The 19,402-nt window shown below is 42.4% G+C and overlaps 1 protein-coding gene across 1 annotated transcript in view; it reads right to left on the bottom strand.

Annotated features, from left to right (window-relative positions):
- Positions 1 to 10,008, bottom strand: part of MOSPD1 (motile sperm domain containing 1) — a 33,107-nt gene extending 23,099 nt beyond the window's left edge. The window contains exons 1-3 of the mRNA XM_084639571.1: positions 9,868 to 10,008; positions 2,582 to 2,839; positions 2,313 to 2,388 (exon numbers count right to left, since the gene is read on the bottom strand). Of these exons, the coding sequence (XP_084495697.1) occupies positions 2,313 to 2,388; positions 2,582 to 2,735 (230 nt within the window). The 5' untranslated portion in view covers positions 2,736 to 2,839; positions 9,868 to 10,008. The remainder of the gene's footprint in view (positions 1 to 2,312; positions 2,389 to 2,581; positions 2,840 to 9,867) is intronic.
- Between the last annotated feature and the right edge of the window lie 9,394 nt (positions 10,009 to 19,402).

The following is a 19,402-nucleotide window of genomic DNA, read 5'->3' as shown; positions in this document are numbered from 1 at the left end:
ACTATCTGCCAAAACGGGGTCGGGTATTGGCTGCTGAAAAAATATTCTTGAAGACCTAACTAAAGAAATTAATATTTTCTGAGATGGACCCAAAGATAATCAATCAAAATTCCATAAAGATCAGCTAGAGACCGGAATGACTTACTGATGCCAACTGTGTCCACATATTTATTCAAGTGACCTAATCATAGGACCTAATCACATTAGCCACGCCATCAGGGGCTCGTTCCCCTGCACATCTACCAATGTGATATATGCCATCATGTGCCAGCAATGCCCCTCTGCCATGTACATTGGCCAAACCGGACAGTCTCTATGCAACAGAATAAATGGACACAAATCTGACATCAGGAATCATAACATTCAAAAACTGGTAGGAGAACACTTCAACCTCTCTGGCCATTCAGTAAAAGATTTAAGGGTGGCAATTTTGCAACAGAAAAGCTTCAAAAACAGACTCCAAGGAGAAACTGCTGAGCTTGAATTAATATGCAAACTAAATACCATTAACTTGGGTTTGAATAGAGACTGGTAATGGCTGGGTCATTACACATATTGAATCTATTTTCCTAAGTTAAGTATCCTCACACCTTCTTGTCAACTGTCTAAATGGGCCATCTTGATTATCACTGCAAAAGTTTTTTTCCTCCTGCTGATAATAGCTCATCTTAACTAATTAGCCTCTCAGTTTGTATGGCAACGTCCAACTTATCTGCATGTATAATCTTCTTACTATATGTTCCATTCTACGCATCCAATGAAGTGGGCTGTAGCCCACGAAAGCTTATGCTCTAATAAATTTGTAGTCTCTGAAATTAGTCTCTAAGGTGCCACAAGTCCTCCTGTTCTTTTTGCGATACAGACTAACACGGCTGCTACTCTGAAACCTGTCACTGAATTACAGTAATATAAACTTTCTGTGCACTGGTATGTGTTGATAATTTCTGTGCTTTTAACAATATTGCTGTCCCTACCCACTTATGCTTTTTATGGGAAGTGCTAGTTGGTTACACCCTTGAAATTCCCAATCAGTCCTGATGAGGCCAATGCCACAGTACCAGATGGGCTCCTCATAACAGAGTAGTGTCATCTGCTTTGCAGAGAACCAAGAGTTCATTAAAAGTAGGTCTTTTGCTAATGGCATGTATTGGCCAGAAAATATAAATAATGCTTTTTGGAGTAAATAAATGTTTAATCAGAAAACCCAATTTCCTTTTTATTTTTATTTATTTATTTTGGATACTTCATTCTCATGAAGCACACACTGCAGCCTTGAAGTCATGTAGGTCAGCATGAAGCTAACATACAGAAGCTGAAACATGTCATGCTATTTTGAATTAAATGAATATTTACCATTTGTTCTGCTCTGAATTACAGAAGACAATACTGGTAAATCACGGTTAAAGCAAAAAACTAGAAGCCCTATTTAACATTTGGGGATTTCAAAGGTAACACTTAACTGGTCATCAGCCCTTCTCTGTGAGTGAGTTGGGGTCAAGGAAGGAGAAGAGAGATTTTTTTTTTAAAAAATGGTAGGTAAGAGTATCTTCACTGAACAGGACAGCAGAAGTATACTCGCTATGTTACATGGTCATGGAAAGCATTCATATTAGAATTTTACAGATTCTCACTTTGCCAATCTGCAAATAATTCTCACCCAAGCCTGGTAATCTCACCCATTTTAGCAAAAAACCTTATAGCAAAGTATTCTAGTGTGGTTCATATCAGAAAGACTTACTTTTAAAACTATACCACAGGATCTATGTATTAGCACTCTACTATTGTTTATTCATATTTACACAAGTAAAAAGGGGCACCTATCCAATGCTCCTGCCATAAATTACAAAAAAAGGGGGGGAAAGAGCCAGTAGAACCCAGAACTATGATCTTGTTAAATGAGTACTGTACACTTACCAAAATAATTTTACAACATACAGTTTGTGATTCATTGTCCTCGATTCATTGTTTGTTTACTTTTCTTGCTAATTCATAAAGTTTAGCACCATACAATGTGTTTCTGCTCATTAATATAACTTTGAGGTTCGACCAGATTAAATCAGGAACTCACTTTATATATTCAAGTATTTAATTTTCTCTGGCTAATTCAGAATTACCAAGCAACTTGCATAAGCACTACGATATTTTAATGTTCAATAAAATGTGAATGATGAAGTGGGACTAGAGGTTAACATTTTCTGTAGTGTAGTTTAAAATATGCCTTTTAAATAGTAGCTGAGGTTTAGACATACAATTAGCTGATGTAGTTATTCAAATCTTTAACAGTTAAGGAGAATTGAGCTATTTTTACTTACATATCAACACAACACTGAGGCTTCACTGCACCTGCAGCATCGACAACAACATATTTATTTGGAGTTGTACAAAGAACTGAAATGAAAAGGACACTGGTGGTTACATGGTATAAACCAGCAGTAGTAGAAATTTTAATAAACAGACTGTGGTAGAAGACAAATCTGAATTTTTGCATAACACCATAATTTTCATAACTTATGTTTGTTATATAAGCTACAGGTAGACTGATAAAGGAAACCTTAAATGAAACTGAACCTAAGAAACCCACCTTTGAATTTTAAGGCAAACTCATAGGGGTTATATAGAGTCAACACCTGTTTGTGTGTTGACTGGTCATCTGCATAAAATATAAGCTCCGTAGGAAACACAAAAACAGGAAGATTTCCTTCCACTAACTCTGGCTGTCTTTTTTGTTGCTGCATTGGCACCGAATCCTTCCTTCTGCTTCTTCTGCTCTTATGATTTTGTATCCCAAACAGATTTCTGGTTTTGAGTCATTTAAGAATTCCAACGCATTTTGGCAATTCTGCAGAAGAAAGGAAATGGAATGATGATAGTGTTTGTTTTCACAAGTCCATAGAACCTAATCAGACAGCAGATGATACATAGATACAGCACTTAACATTTGGTTTTGAGCTTGTTTATAATTATTTTAAGCGCCTTCAAAAATGTTTAAGCTAACATAACTTTACTCATCTTTGACATTTTGTTTTCGTTCATTTTAAAAACTGCAATAAAGTAAGTGAATATGTCTTCCTTTCATTAGTATTATCATTTGTATTGCTGTAGTACCTCATGCCTCAATCATGGACCAGGACCCCACTGTGCTAACAGCTCTACAAACACAGAACAAAAAGACAGTCCTTGCAGCAAAGAGCCTATAACCTGAGTATAAGACAAGAGACAACAGGTGGATCAAGACAGACAGGAGGGTACAAGGAAACAATGAGACAATATTGGTCAGCATGACAGCACACCAGTGGCCTAACTGAAACATCCCAAGGTACAGTACAATATGTTATGTATATCATGTTTGGATATGAGCCAGGTCACAGTGCAAACATTCAGAACAAAAGAATCAGGAAGACCTTCATTCTTTGTCTAATTGCATCTCTGAAGTCTGATCATAATAAGATTTCAGTGTAAAGGCAGTGAATTAAAAATCAAGTAGGATGTATAAGATATTTGTCATTATTCAATAGTACAGGGTAGGTTTTGGATTTTTCCATCACATTTACTGAAGCTAAATCTGTAGTTATTATTTAAGTTGATGTTAAGAATGATTGTTTTCCCTAGTGTGTAACCAAAATCTCCCCCCCTGAGATTTTTCAGGTTCATTTCTGGAATCTCAATCCAAATAAAACAAAAAACAAAACTCCACAACCTGTTCATATCACACTCCCAAATGTAATTTATAAGATAAAAATAAAGCCGCAATCATGCAAATACGTATACAGATGCTTGCCTTTATGCACTAAGTAATTCCACTGTAGTGAACAAGCCTATTCACAGTGCATGATGTTATGCAGGTGTTTAAGTCTTTGCAGGATTGTGGCCTAAAATAGTATTTCACTATGTTTTCTACAGGCTAATAGTCCTAGGAGGACACCAAGAGTCTGAGTGGAGACTCTTAGGCTGGGTGTACACTAGGAAATGTTCATTTTAAAAAATCCCACTTGTGCTGTCACCCACAGAGATGAGGCTCCTAGTGGTTTCCAGCATTTTACCACCGCATTGACGAAACCTGTTACTCATATGCAGCCTAACTGGTGGTTGCACCAGCGGTAATTTTGTTTCTAGAATTCCCTAGCGCAGACACAGCACAGCCCCAATGCTATGGATGGTAAATAAATGCCTAATTTTCTGTTTTAAATCATTACATTAAATTTCAAAGTGCCAATATTTTATATGAGAGCTAATTTTCACAAAACTTAGGCTTTTGATACCTAAACATCCAAAAGGGACTAAAACCACTAGTCCATGCTCTACCAGATATACAGAATCTAGTTCTGGTTCAAGATGTATGTAAACACTTTTTAAAAGATATTTATTTTTTAAAATTCTCCAAGAGTAGGTACATATTGTCCTTCCCAAGGGCTAACTATTCTTATTCCAGTATCTCCTTTCAAAATCCAGAATTACTTTCCAGTAGACTAGAATGTTAATTATATTCTTTTGATAACAAATCCCTGATGATGATATTCCTGATTGATGTTCTATTTTTTTTTTCAGAACACTTTTTAACTAGGCTACATATCAGCAAATGGCAATTTAGATTCTGTGCACTTCTCAGAATTTTAGTAAATACTTTTTGTTTCAGAAGAGATGAATAAGCTCTGCAATTATTTTGCACAGCAAGTCTAATTAGTAGGACTTGAGCATCTTAATGTGCTATTGCTAAATAATATTCACTGTTTCATTCAAACATACAAGAACTGTATCAGGGTCTAACTTGAAAGAATGCTAGCTGTCATAAATATAAAGGGAAGGGTAAACCCCTTTGAAATCCCTCCTGGCCAGGGGAAAGCTCCTCTCACCTGTAAAGGGTTAAGAAGCTAAAGGTAACCTCACTGGCACCTGACCAAAATGACCAATGAGGAGACAAGATACTTTCAAAAGCTGGGAGGAGGGAGAGAAACAAAGGGTCTGTGTGTCTGTCTATATTCTGTCTTTGCCGGGGATAGACCAGGAATGGAGTCTTAGAACTTTTAGTAAGTAATCTAGCTAGGTACGTGTTAGATTATGATTTCTTTAAATGGCTGAGAAAAGAACTGTGCTGAATAGAATAACTATTTCTGTCTGTGTATCTTTTTTGTAACTTAAGGTTTTGCCTAGAGGGGTTCTCTATGTTTGGAATCTAATTACCCTGTAAGGTATCTACCATCCTGATTTTACAGGGGGGATTTCTTTATTTCTATTTACTTCTATTTTTATTAAAAGTCTTCTTGTAAGAAAACTGAATGCTTTTTCATTGTCCTCAGATCCAAGGGTTTGGGTCTGTGGTCACCTATGCAAATTGGTGAGGCTTTTTATCCAACATTTCCCACGAAAGGTGAGGTGCAAGTGTTGGGAAGATTGTTCATTGTTCTTAAGATCCAAGGGTCTGGGTCTGTAGTCACCTAGGCAAATTGGTGAGGCTTTTTACCAAACCTTGTCCAGGAAGTGGGGTGCAAGGTTTTGGGAAGTATTTTGGGGGGAAAGACGTGTCCAAACAGCTCTTCCCCAGTAACCAGTATTAGTTTGGTGGTGGTAGCGGCCAATCCAAGGACAAAGGGTGGAATATTTTGTACCTTGGGGAAGTTTTGACCTTAACTGGTAAAGATAAGCTTAGGAGGTTTTTCATGCAGGTCCCCACATCTGTACCCTAGAGTTCAGAGTGGGGAAGGAACCTTGACACCAGCTCACAGGAATACAAAACTGTTTTTAAATAAACTATTTCTTACAGGCAATAGAAGAAGAGAGAATTCTAGGAAAAGTTAATTACAGTGCAATATACCGTAAGGAATTAAAGAACATAAGAAATAAGATACTAAAAGCTCTCATTAATATAAAATCTCTATATATGCATTTGGCTAAACTGCACAAAAGATTTTTTTCTAATGATTGTTTTAAACAGAGGTGGACAAACTACAGCCCGCAGGCCACATCCAGCCTGCGGGACCGTCCTTCCCGGCCCTTGAGCTCCCGGCTGGGAAGGCTAGCCCCTGGTCCCTCCCCTGCAGCCTCAGCTCACTGTGCCACCAGCGCTGTGGGCAGCGTGGCTGTGAGCTCCTGCCACGCAGCGCGGCTGCGAGAGCCGCCGGCTTGCCCCGGTGTTCTAGACTGCGCAGCAGCGGGTCCTGGGAGGGGGCGGTCAGGGGACAAGGAGTAAGGGGGTTGGATGGGTCAGAGGTTCAGAGGGGGGCAGTCAGGGGGCAGGAAGTGGGAGGGGGCGGATGCCAGGCTGTTTGAAGCACAGCCTTCCCTACCCGGCCCTCCATACAGTTTCGGAACCCTGATGTGGCCCTCAGGCCAAAAAGTTTGCCCACTCCTGGTTTTAAACATACTTACTACATTAGTGAATAACTAACAGAAAAGGTATTTTTGGATATTTTGAAATATTTTATTGGATTACTAAAGTTCCAATAAATGTGATTCTTTATTCTTCAAAATTACATTTTATTATTGTTTCTTTTTATTTTAACACATGCATTGGATTCATTGCAGATTCCCTGATCCTACCTCAACTCCAAATGTCATGTTTTTTGTTTGTTTTTTTAAATATACATATGTATCATGCGGTTGCTTCCACTTGTCATTTATTGGCTGGGTAAAAAGTTATTATTCAAACTGGTATCAATGGAAAATGGTAAGTTTTCACCAACGTGAAGGACAGCATACACTAGACTCTTTTGCATCATAGCAACATCAGCTAGGAATGTGACTATTTTTGTGACAATGCTTTACTGGCAAAAGCCTTTATGATGATAGTTATACCAGCATAAAAGTTCTTTTGCCAGTATAACTTATTATGTTTGCTGAATCTCTATAAACTATACTAGCAAAAGCACTTTTTATAAGCTACGTCTATACTGAAGGGTCTGCTGTGTAACTATAATACCTACGTCTTATATAGCACTTTTCATAGTAGATTTCAAAGTGCTTTATAAAAGAGGTCTATAACAGGAAAGCTCATTAGAATCAAAGGGACTATTAACAACACACAAAGCTAAGCATGGGCATAAATCTTTGCAGGATCAGGGCCTAAGGCCTCCTGCAAACTAATCAACACAGGTGGACTCCTGCACCTGTATGGAGCCTCAGTGATGACAATGAGATTCTGTAAGTGCAGGGATCCACATGCACACAGCTCATATCATCTTAGCAGTATTAGCTGTTTTGCCAACAGACTATACAGTAGGACAGCTACTCTACAGTGATGACTTTTCAGGTCAATAAAGGAATCTTCCTCCATAAGGTACCTAAAAGTACGCTGCTTGTGTCATGATAGCACTGGTTTGCCAGCATTTCCCTTAGAAACTCCTTTTTACAAGAGGTTTTAACTTGGCAGAGAAAAGCTGGACTAAAATGTAACTTATTTCTCCAAGCATAGAATTTTGATTTTGGGATACTTTTTAGTTTAATAAAAAAGTGAAAATAAAATCAGGAAGTTTTCAAATGTAAGATTCTGTTCTATTCATGTTCTTATAACCAGCTAATCACCATGGTTTCTGAGCACAGTCTATACTCCTTTTCTGTATTCAGGACTACAAATGGCTTCTTTTAAAAGGGGGAAATTGGGTAAGCAATTTATTCAGAACAATGAGCTAATCTTGAAAAAGGCCTTAGTATATACATTACTTTTCTGAGATTTTAAACCGCACATCTCTGATTTAAGAAGTCTTGTTACAATGTAACATGTACAAGACATTGTACTGGAGCGATCATCTACTAGCTCAGTGGTTTTTCAACCCTGGGGTCCACAGACTACGTCTAAGATTTTCAAAAGTGTCCGCACCTCCATTCAAGATTTTTTAGAAGTCCACAAATGAAAAAAGATTGAAAATCACTGTAAAAGCTAAATAATGAATATTGTAAAAGTTTTCCCCATTGGTATACTCAAAGTATGTCAAGTTCCAAAATATGATCAGGATATTGATATGTTTTCATTATGTATATACACACAGTAAGAAACAGTCCCCTTCAGAATCATTACAGACTAAAAGACCAGTTAGAAATTCTTGTCCTTTCAGATTTGTCAAGAAATCCAATACAGTTTGATGTTAAAGTTAAGTATTAGAATGAGATTCCAACAGCTCAATCAATTTTTTTTGTTTATTAGGGTAATTTTAGATGGCCTTAATATATACCTACACAATCTACATGTTAAACTTCCTGTAATTACTTGGGAAAGAGAATTATCTAGTGATTAGAAGACAGAATCAGAAGCCAAGACAGCTAGGTTCTACTATTTCTAGCTTTCATTGACTCACTGTGTGATCTTGAGCAAATTAGTTAACCTCTCTGTGCCTCGGATTGTTAGTCTATAAAGGCCTCAATTTAGCAAGGTACTGAAGTATGTATGTTGTCCCATTTAAATCTATGGGACTACTCAGAAGCATATTTTGCAGAAAAGGAGCCAAAATGGTTGTACTACTATTTACCTACCTCACATGGCACTGTGAAATGCAAGTAATACTTGCAAGGTGCTTTGAGATCTCATAATTTCAAAGTACTGTATTATTATCTATTACATCATATTAATGAGATACAAGAAGCATGATTTTTCGCGTCTAATTTTATAAGTTTCTGCAGGAATTCTTTCCCTTGAAAGATATTTTAAATAATGAATGCAAAAATTATACTTGGCTAAAACTAGGTAGGTCACAAAGACAAAAACAAGGAAATTCTAAGTAACACTTGTGCACAGTTTCTGATCCATTCTGTTTGTTAGGTAATACAGAATTTTCAATAATGTAAATCAATCTCAATCTGAATTTCCTTATTTTTGTGGTGCTTACAATAGTTTTAAATGGAAACTGGGTATGTTAATACTGAATGTTGTTTTTCTCCAGGTCAGGTAAAGCTGTCAAATCAGGAAAAAAGAAATCCAAGCATCTGTTGGAAACTGACTTTTGAGTTCGGCTAGCTGGGAAAAATATCTGTTTTTCCTAAATGTACTAATGAGACAAAGAGAAGGGGAAGCATTGACACACCCTAACTTTTTCAAAATAATTTCCAGCCGTGAGCAGTAAAGCTATGTCATAATCAGCTCGCCCCTCGATGCTCCCCACCCCAGTTCGAGCCCTGCCCTACTTCGCAGCTTTTGATTTTCTAGGCAGGGGCGAACACGGCGGAAGGGCGAGTTGAGGAGGAGGGTTTCCAAGCCCCTCTCCCTTGCATGATGAGCGGGCAGGCTGGGGTGAGCTCCCAGCCCTTTCCTCCTTCACCCCAGGCAAGTGGCGGCTGGCCGGGAGGCCCGTCCCAGCTGGGCGGCTGCTCGCAGGACCCCGCTGGGCGCCTGCGGCCGGGAGGGTACGGCTCCCGGCGGGCCGGCCGCAGGTCCCTGCGCCGGCTCGGGGGCAGCCAGGCTCCGCAGCTCCCCCGCGCGGCGGCTCTGCGGCTGCACCACGTGGCGCAGCTCACGTGAGCGTGTTTACAGCGGCCGGACACGGTTGATGTGCCGGGACCTGTCAACAGTCGAGGGGGGAGGGGGAGCGGCGGGAGCCCGACCCCGCGCTGCCAGCGGTCCCGGTCCTCTGCACCCGCCAGCGAGGCCCGACGCTGCCGCTGCCACCCCACGGCAGAGCGGCTACGCCCGGCTCCAACCCGGGGGGAATAGGACACGCCTCAGGGCCCGGCTCTTCCCCCCGATGGGCCCGGATCCGAGCTGCCTCGGGCCGGGAGCCCCCGTCCCTGCCCCCACTCACGGGTGCCGGGGTTCCCGCCGCCCCGCCCGGCCTGTCAGAAGCGGGCATCGCAGCCGCCTCGGACCCCGAGCCTGCCCCGGAGCCCCCCTGCTGGGGCCGGGGGAGCCGCGGACCCCCCTCAGCCCCTGCCGGCTCCCGCACTCACCCCTCGGGGCCCGCCGGGTCCTGGCTCGCCGGCTGCCTGTGCGGAGCCCCTTTGTCAGCCCCCCCGCCCGACACTGCAGGGAGCGTCGTCGCTATGGCCGCCGGGATCGTGGCTGACTCGCCGTCTCCGAGTGACGTCACGGCCCGCCCACCGCGCGCGCGCGCCCTGCGGCTCGCGCCGCTGCCTCTGAGCGTTCGCCTCGCCTCGCCCCGGGGCTGGGGCCGGGCGGTTGCCGGGGCTCGTGACACGCCCCCTCCCCTCTCGCGGGCCTCTTCGCCCCTGGCCGGGTCTGGTCAACCTGCCGGGCTGACCCCTTTTCTGTGGGGGTCACAGACCTGTGGTGATAAATGGGCCGCAGCCAGCATGTCACCTCGTCCCACGCTAACCTCAGGGACTCGGAAACAAATGGTGCACACAGTCTAGGTACCTGTGTGCCTGCCAGTTACCCTGGGCGTCCCTGTGCCCCCCCCCCCCCCCCCCGGATTGTGGCCTTCCCTTGTTGTATTTTGGCTTTGTCAAATGGAACTGGTTTTGGTGGGACCGCGTCTTCCTGTGTGTGTCAGTACCCAGCACGCCCAGCGTTTGAGTCTGATTTGGGCCCTTATGCACTACGGTACGAACGCCTAATCCTGCCGGCTCGTTCCAGGCGGTCAGATGAACACCCTGCCGTTTGTTTTCAGTACCAATGAATATAAGTAAAACAGTTGAATGAGTTATATTTATATTGGCCTTTCAAAGAGCAGGATTCCAGAATCTTTTAGAAGTTACATCATGGCCGTCACTCTACTGACCACTGAAATACGGCCACCTCTGATGCGGAGCACCGCAGCCATTTAATACTTCACAATAACAATATGCAACAGTTCAGGACAGGAAGTGACTTTTTGTCCAGTTGTAATTATAGGGGGATTTTAAAATAGGAAGAAAGGCATTATACTGAAACTTAGCCAAGATGATAGTGCTAACACCCATCCTCTCACAAATGTCTCCTATGCGTCATACAGTCACTAATGTCTGCACCAGGAATTGGAATCTTAGAACCACATATTATTTGCTTTTTCAGTTTATCATTAATTCTTAATGCACAAATTTAAATCTTTTCCGAATCTCTGAAAATTTATGCAGTGAAAGTATAATAGTGGCAAATATTCTGGTAATACGTAATATTTCTCTTTGAGAGACTTAAGTGAGCCAAAACAGCTTAATGTTCAGTCTGTTAAAAATTAGCTGAAGAATTATTGTTAAACATTTATGCTGGCAGACTTTTAAGTATTCAGAATACTTTTGGAAAGCTAGGACCCTTGTATTATGCACTAATCAAATGTACCATGTTTTCTTTGTTTGAAAACCTGTCTTAGCAGAAGATCCCTAATGCAGTAGTCAAGAACATGCTTCAAAAGCTGATACAGCTCATTTATAAAAAAAAATCCCTGGATTATTATAAGAATGCGTTTTCTTTTTCATTTCTCTTTCAGGATAAAACTTCTGGTTCCCCAGGCCACCTCACATACTGAATAACAATTGGCTCCACTGACTACCTGCTGCAAATTTGAAATGCGTGTTCATCTCCTGCCTAGTCTTCCCAACCATGACGCTTGCTTGTACTAAGTTATTTTGTTTACTGATGTTGTATTGAGTCTATTGGGTTGCAGGAATTACCATACTTGGTGAGACCAGTAGTTTGTCTAGTCTGATATCCTGTCTCTGACTGTGGCCAATACCTGAAGCTTCAGAGAAAAGTGAAAAACCTCACATATTGGACAATTGTGCAGTAACTTTCTCCTCGGGAGGTTTCCTGCTAACTCCAGGCAGTTAGGCCCAGTTCTGCAAAGGTATTTAGGCTCCTAACTTCCATTAGGGATCTGGACCCTAGTGACTGGCTTACATCTTGAAGCATGATGAGGGGTTTTACTCCTTATATATCTTTATTCTAGCTAGTGTAACTTCACAAAATAAATCTGGAACAGCTAACTTCACTGGTCATTTTTTATTTGTAGGGTGGTAGTACCTAAAGACCACAGCCCCATCATGCTGTATAAACATAACAAAGAGACCCTAGTACCTACCTCAAAGAACTTACAGCCTAATAAAAGGAGAGACAATAGATGGCTACTCTCTGATCTTATAATTAAATTGTATGCTCTGTAAAGTAGGCACAAGACGACTGTGAGATGATACTAGTTAGACTACATAAGCAGCAGTCACAGCACCCCATCTGCCTAACCATTTTCGAATATTTTGTAGGCACCATGGTATAGGAGAGTTTTAAGAAGGGATTTGAAGGAGGACAATTTGGTGGCTTTTTGGATATTTACAGGGAGCTCCTCACATGAATAAGGGGTAGCACAGGAGAAAGCAGAAGATGCTTGCTGGAAAATTTTATAAATGGGCATTCAAGACAGACTGACATCATTTGCAGAATAGAGGCAGGCTTCAGTGTCTTGATATAGTATAAGAGATAACAAGTAGGCTTTGAAGGGACTTAAAAGTGAAGACAAGAAAATGATCTTTGCAGTAGCATTTTGAATGGATATATATGGGACAAAGTGGGATTTTTCAAGGCCAGAAAGGAGGAAGTTGGAGTAGTTGGGATGAGAGATGATGAGGGTCTGGATAAAAGTTTACCTATGGGAATGGAGAAGAAAGGCCAGATTTTAGAGACATTCTGGAGGAAGAAGCAGCAAAATACAGCCTGGATATGTGATCCTAGAAAGAGGACTGATTCAAATGGTATGTCTGCTTGGGTTTTCTACTTTAAGTTAATTGACTGGGGACGTGGGATACCAGGAGGAAGCACGAGCAGGAGAGCGCGAGAGTGTAGGGCTCCTGCCTCACACTAAGAAAGCAGGACAAACAGCAAGTTATCTCAAGTGCCCATACACAAATGCAAGAAGCCTGGGAAACAAGCAAGGAGAACTGGAAGTCCTGCCACAGTCAAGGAATTATGATGTGACTGGAATAACAGAGACTTGGTGGGATAACTCACATGACTGGAATACTGACATGGATGGATATAAACTGTTCAGGAAGGACAGGCAGGGCAGAAAAGGTCGGGGAGTTGCATTGTATGTAAGAGAGCAGTATGACTGCTCAGAGCTCTGGTATGAAATTGCAGAAAAACCTGAGAGTCTCTGGATTAAGTTTAGAAGTGTGAGCAACAAGAGTGATGTGGTGGTAGGAGTCTGCTATAGACCACCAGACCAGGGGGATGAGGTGGATGAGGCTTTCTTCCGGCAACTAACGGAAGTTACTAGATCGCAGGCCCTGGTTCTCATGGGAGACTTCAAACACCCTGATATCTGCTGGGAGAGCAATACAGTGGTGCACAGACAATCCAGGAAGTTTTTGGAAAGTGTAGAGGACAATTTCCTGGTGCAAGTGCTGGAGGAACCAACTAAGGGCAGAGCTCTTTTTGACCTGCTGATCACAAACCAGGAAGAATTAGTAGGGGAAGCAAAAGTGGATGGGAACCTAGGAGGCAATGACCATGAGATGGTCGAGTTCAGGATCCTGACACAAGGAAGAAAGGAGAGCAGCAGAATATGGACCCTGGACTTCAGAAAAGCAGACTTTGACTCCCTCAGGGAACTGATGGGCAGGATCCCCTGGGAGAATAACACGAGGGGGAAAGGAGTCCAGGAGAGCTGGCTGTATTTTAAAGAATCCTTATTGAGGTTACAGCCTGACGTGACGTGTAGAAAGAATAGTAAATATGGCAGGTGACCAGCTTGGCTTCACAGTGAAATCCTTGCTGATCTTAAACACAAAAAAGAAGCTTACAAGAAGTGGAAGATTGGACAAATGACCAGGGAAGAGTATAAAAATATTGCTCGGGCATGCAGGAGTGAAATCAGGAAGGCCAAATCACACCTGGAGTGACAGCTAGCAAGAGATGTTAAGAGTAACAAGAAGGGTTTCTTCAGGTATGTTAGTAACAAGAAGAAAGTCAAGGAAAGTGTCAAGCAAGTTAAAGTTTAAGTATGGGCTGGATGAGTGGACTATAAGGTGGATAGAAAGCTGGCTAGATTGTCGGGCTCAATGGGGAAAAATTGGAAAGCGTCCAGCGGAGGGCAACAAAAATGATTAGGGTCCTGGAACACATGACTTCTGAGGAGAGACTGGGGGAACTGGGATTGTTTAGTCTGCAGAAGAGAAGAATAGGGGGGATTTGATAGCTGCTTTTAACTACCTGAAAGGGGGTTCCAAAGAGGATGGGTCTAGACTGTTCTCAGTGGTAGCAGATGACAGAACGAGGAGTTATGGTCTCAAGTTGCAGTGGGGGAAGTTTAGGTTGGATGTTAGGAAAAACTTTTTTACTAGGAGGGAATGCGTTACTTAGGGAGGTGGTGGAATCTCCTTCCTTAGAAGTTTTTAAGGTCAGGCTTGACAACGCCCTGGCTGGGATGATTTAATTGGGGATCGGTCCTGCTTTGAGCAAGGGGTTGGACTAGATGCCCTCCTGAGGTCCCTTCCAACCCTGATATTCTATGATTCTATGAATTAACTTGAGGTAGTTAACACCCTTATAAAGGCTAATTTTGACTTTCTCCCAATGTTTGTTCCAGGCAACAATTGTTTGTGGTTTACCATAAAGATAAGAGAAGTGTACTTGGTGAAGACTACATCAAGTGACTGCCCATTTTGGTGCATGGGAAAATTAATCCCAGACTGCAGGTCAAATGAGGAAGTGAGAACAGAAACGTCGCAGTGCTCTCTCCTAAAATTTTTTCTGTAAACTTTGTCCATTGGGAGCACAAATTAAAGATAAGACATCCAGTTCAGTCTCTTGCTGTGTTATGCAATATACTTAATAAATCTATGCCAGGTCTGTGCCAGTAGGGACAGCTAAAGCAGTTGTCCCATGCTTTATGGGAGCCCAGGCCTGGGAATGTCCAGTGACTGGGATTGTGCAATGCAGCACCATGTCTGGTCATGCCTGCCGTAGCTGCTGAGGGAAGTCAGCAGTAGGAAGGTGTTTTGAAAATATCATGGAGACAGTATAAGGAGCCTGTACCTAGTAAAAGTATAGGGAAAGAAAGGGGAATGGCAAAATTAGGAGCAGATATAAAGGAAATTGAAAGAAAATCAGTTGGGCAAGTGGGAATCAGTTACAAATAGTGGGGGGTAAAAGAAAAATAGTGGAAAGGGGAGCAAAGACAAGGGACCTGTGGGGGTGCAGGTCAGTGTTCATGAGGTTGTGAGGGTTGAAACTTTATTTCTGTATCTAGTTCTGGGTCCCGTAAATCCTTGCTGATCTCATATCTTGGAGATGTCTCTGGGACTGCCATTTTGCAGCCTAAAAGCACTAGCCTGTTTTTGCCATGTGAACAGGGTGCCAGGTTTGTATAATTTTTGGTGGTACTGAGAACGGGTCCAAGCAGAGCCGTCCTGTCCATAGGACAGACCAGGGCAACCGCCCCGGGCCCTGTGCTTTGGGGAACACGGGGTCCAGGGCGGCCTGGGGGGGTAGCGGGGGGCCTGGCCCCGGCAGCAGCGAGCGACCAGCCCCAGCAGCAGCAGCGAGCGACCCAGACCCAGCCCGCCCTGCCCCACTCTGCTGGCTTGGGGGAGGGTGCGGAAGCCAGAAAGAGGCAGGGCCAGGGTTTAGGGGAAGGGGTGGAATGGGAACGGAGGGGAGCAGAGCAGGGGTGAGAAGAGGCGGGGCAGGGTGGGGACTTGGGGAAAGGACTGGGCTGGGCTGGGGCCGGGTTGCTTGCTGCTGCTGGCACCAGGCCACCCTGGACCCCGTGTCCCCCTGAAGCACAGGGCCCTCCAAAGCACGGGGCCTGGGGCAGTTGCCCCAGTCTGTCCTATGGATGGGATGGCTCTGAAAATATAAGCCCAAACATTGGTGGAGCGAGAAGCACGGACACCATGGGCCCATATAACTTGCCACCTATGCATGTGAAGTATCGTATCCTGGTCACAGTAGAAAAAGTAAGAAATGTGAGAGTGGAGACAGAAAACACAGAAGGCTCCCGAATGATCCCACCATGTATGTTTTTTCATTGCTGTGGTGACTACACACTTGTTTATACAGTCTAAAATTATGGAGATCCATTACTACTTCTCTGTGTGAAGTATTCTGTTACATTGTCAGAAATAGTCTCTTGTGCTCAGTTCTTCTACCACCTTTCACACTTGTATAGCAAGGCCCTTATTCCAGTCTTTGTCAGTCATGGCAAAAGGACTTATTGTATGTAATGGGATATCAAATCCTTCAGCATCCAGATATAGTGGAAGTGGCACTACAGATTCACAAACAGGATCCACCCAACCCCCCAGAAAGGGCCTATATTGAATTTATCAGTATGCTATACATCTCTGATGTGGGTGAAACTCATTGTGGCAAAAGAGCTGGAATGCTTAATGGTGAAACATCTTACAGGTTTTGAGAGGGCCTTCTTAAAGTATGCTTTGAGTCTTGGGAAGTTATTCTTCAAGAGATGGAACGCAAACAGCTGGGGCTATTACACGAGAGACATGGCAAGAATTAAAGAATTATAAACTGGGGTGGGGAAAGCAGGGAGCTGTGGGAGAGGGAGGGAAGACTTAAATATTATTTCTCTTACAAGAGTTTTATATTTAGTTCTTAATTGTTGTGCAAGCCGTAGAAGCTTGTGCTTCTTCCCTGCAAATCATAAAAGGCCCTATGTTTGGAATTTTGCCATATTGCCATAAATCCTTGGAGTTTACATTTTCTTAGCAGTCCTCTGTTTTCTTTTCTATTCTGCAGCACAAGATGACAAATGCACTCTTCCCTGCAAATAGCAGTGATGGAGAGAGAAGAAAGAGCATCAGTATCTTTCTTGTTCTCTTTGACAGAAGGGAAGAGGGAATGGTTTGTGTTATTCTCTTTTATTTTGGATGCCTGCAGAAAGTGATCTGAGCTGTTCCAGTACATTCTGTCAATGAATACTGGTAGTATTCACAATAGAGGGTTCTTTCATTTTAGAAACCCAAAACATTACTTTAAGAGTTTCTTATTTTTTACTTGTACATGTTGCAGCATGTGAAGTTTCCAACCACCAGTGATGGCCTCCCACACATCCAGGTCTTTGTCGTTTGTGAGTTATACAATAATTTTAACTTTTGGTACAATGTGTATGTTTTCTGTAGGTTATAATGTGGTCCCTGAGAGCCAGGCACCCAAGCACAATGGAGGGAAGCTTGCTTTCTGTTTGAGGCATAATACCTCTTAGAAGTGGAGGAGGGGGAACAGTATACTGGGCATCAGTAGTTGCTGCAATATGCAAAAACTACTTTAGGTGAATACAACCTAGAGCAGTAGTTCTTAACCTGGGGTACACGCACCCGCTAGGGGTGCGAGATGCCCTTTCTGGGGGTGCGAGACATGCCGGATTTTTTTAGAAGGTAAATCATCGAAAACACAAATTAAGCACAGAGACATAAGTACAACTACTTTGTTTCATCAAATCTATGTATTGATTAACTTTATAAATTTTTAACGATTACTGTAATATACAAACAAAAAATATATCTAGGTTTAAAGAACTGACCTACTTCAACGATTTTGGATAAGGGGTGCAAGAACATATTTTGAGAACCCGAAGGGGTGCAGGCTGCAGTAAAGGTTAAGAACCACTGGCCTAGAGCATTGCCCTCTCTAGATTACTGCACTGGAGACAATGCAGGTCAACCTCTTCTCTTGTGCTTCCAGGGTGAAATTCACCCTTGGTCACAAGGCCAGCACAAGGACTAGTTACCACTTAAACCCCTCTTTAGTCCTTGTATGGGCCTTCTACAATGGGATCAATTTTGCATTCAGAGTACAGAAGTATTATGCCTTACACAGGTATAGGGCTTCCCTCAGTGGTGCTTGGGTGTCTGGTATTATGCCTACCTCATGTGCAGCAGTGCTTGGGGGAAGGGGTGCTCAGGCACACCTGTACAAAGGCAGCCATACTGTAATTGATGCTTTGGTACCATGGTAATAGACATCTTTTAAAAACCTGAGATAGACAGAGATAGTTTAGCATTATATAGGCAGCCATCATCTCTGAGAAGTGTTAAGCCCATTTCTGCAGAGTCTGTAGGATCCTGCTGAGAATCTCTATTGTCCTGCTCATCAAGAAGCTGCAAACTCAGCATGGGCTTTGCACCTCTCAGGGATGTACACACACATCTTTTGTAAATAAGCAGTTATGGTTGTTTCATTAAACCTCTAATAACATCTTTATTTCATTTTTCTTCCAAACATGTTTACTTCAGCCACAACACGATATTTATTGTGTTGTCTTGAATGCAAGAGGCTATTCTGTCAGATTTACGACTATCATAAAATATGATTTTATCTGCATACAAATGGATGCTAGGAACCTTACAGACATTTCCCCTATCATTACTGAATAAAGAAAGCAATAAAGAATCTAATATTTACCATTGGGAAATACCTGCAGATCCTAAATTAAAACCAGATTATATATTTATCAATTAGATGTTATAAAAGCAAACTCTGCAGATTCACATAAAATAAATTATCTAAACCTTATTAAAAAGTGACTGAATTAAAGGCTTCACTTAATATAATTCACCTTGCATCTCAGTACTTCAAACCTTCCAAGTGTGGAACTCCTATGGGCCTTTCAGGATCAGTGCAGCCATCTGGAGGGGGAAGCAAGGTAGTATTACAGTGTGTTCTGCTGCCCATTTTACTGCCTAGGGTTTTGATGGGGGTTGGAGCCTGACTTCCCCCGAGAGCCTTTCAGGTGATGCCCTTAACCCCATCGTATGAGGTCAGAAAACAATCTGTCTTCGGGATGTAATGAATCTTGCACAGTTTCCAGTGTACTTACTTCTTCCCATGGGTCTTTTCCAAAGGAGGGAACAATTTGTCTCCAAGAAAACAAAATGATGACCAAATTCTGAGTCACATGAGTAAAGGCCTATTCCAGGAAGCTCTCTGCACATGGAGCTCCCACTGTCTTTGCTGAGTGATGAGGATGTGGCAATGGTCATTAAGGAAGTGATAATAAAATAAATCACCTTGGGCCAAATTCAGAGGTGATGTAAGTGATGTTACATGTTGGTAAGTGGATAAGGGAGGCTAACTAGCTGCACTCCCACCAGAAATCACAGTGTTGCTGTCTATCCTTCCCAAGGTTGAATAACTTCTCCATCACAATAGCATACAATTTGCCCAGTCCCAGAATGGCTGTAGAGATGAATCATGGACCTGGATTTTTATAACTTTTTTTTGACAGTTGGGCCTTATTCTCTAGATTCAGTGAGCATTGTAGGTACATAAGGAAGACAGGATCATGCCCAAAATCTGTTACTTGCTCCTTTGGGCAAATCATAGCACTTGACTTGGAAAGCCTTCTCATATCTAGTACCTGATTTTAAGAGTCTGGGAATTGCAGAATACCAACATATGAATTGTTTTACATTTTCATTTTTCACACACAATATACATTAGACACTTGTGTAATATTTCCAGGATGTAAAAACTGCTTACTTATAACATACTAATTCCAAACAAGACTTATTCAGCAGTTCTCTTGTACTACCACTA

This window comes from Lepidochelys olivacea (genome assembly GCF_965140295.1).
Source record: "Lepidochelys olivacea isolate rLepOli2 genome assembly, chromosome: 9".
Taxonomy (NCBI): Eukaryota; Metazoa; Chordata; order Testudines; family Cheloniidae; genus Lepidochelys; species Lepidochelys olivacea.
The sequence above is the reverse complement of the archived record's forward strand: the minus strand, read 5'-3'. Positions and strand labels throughout refer to the sequence as shown.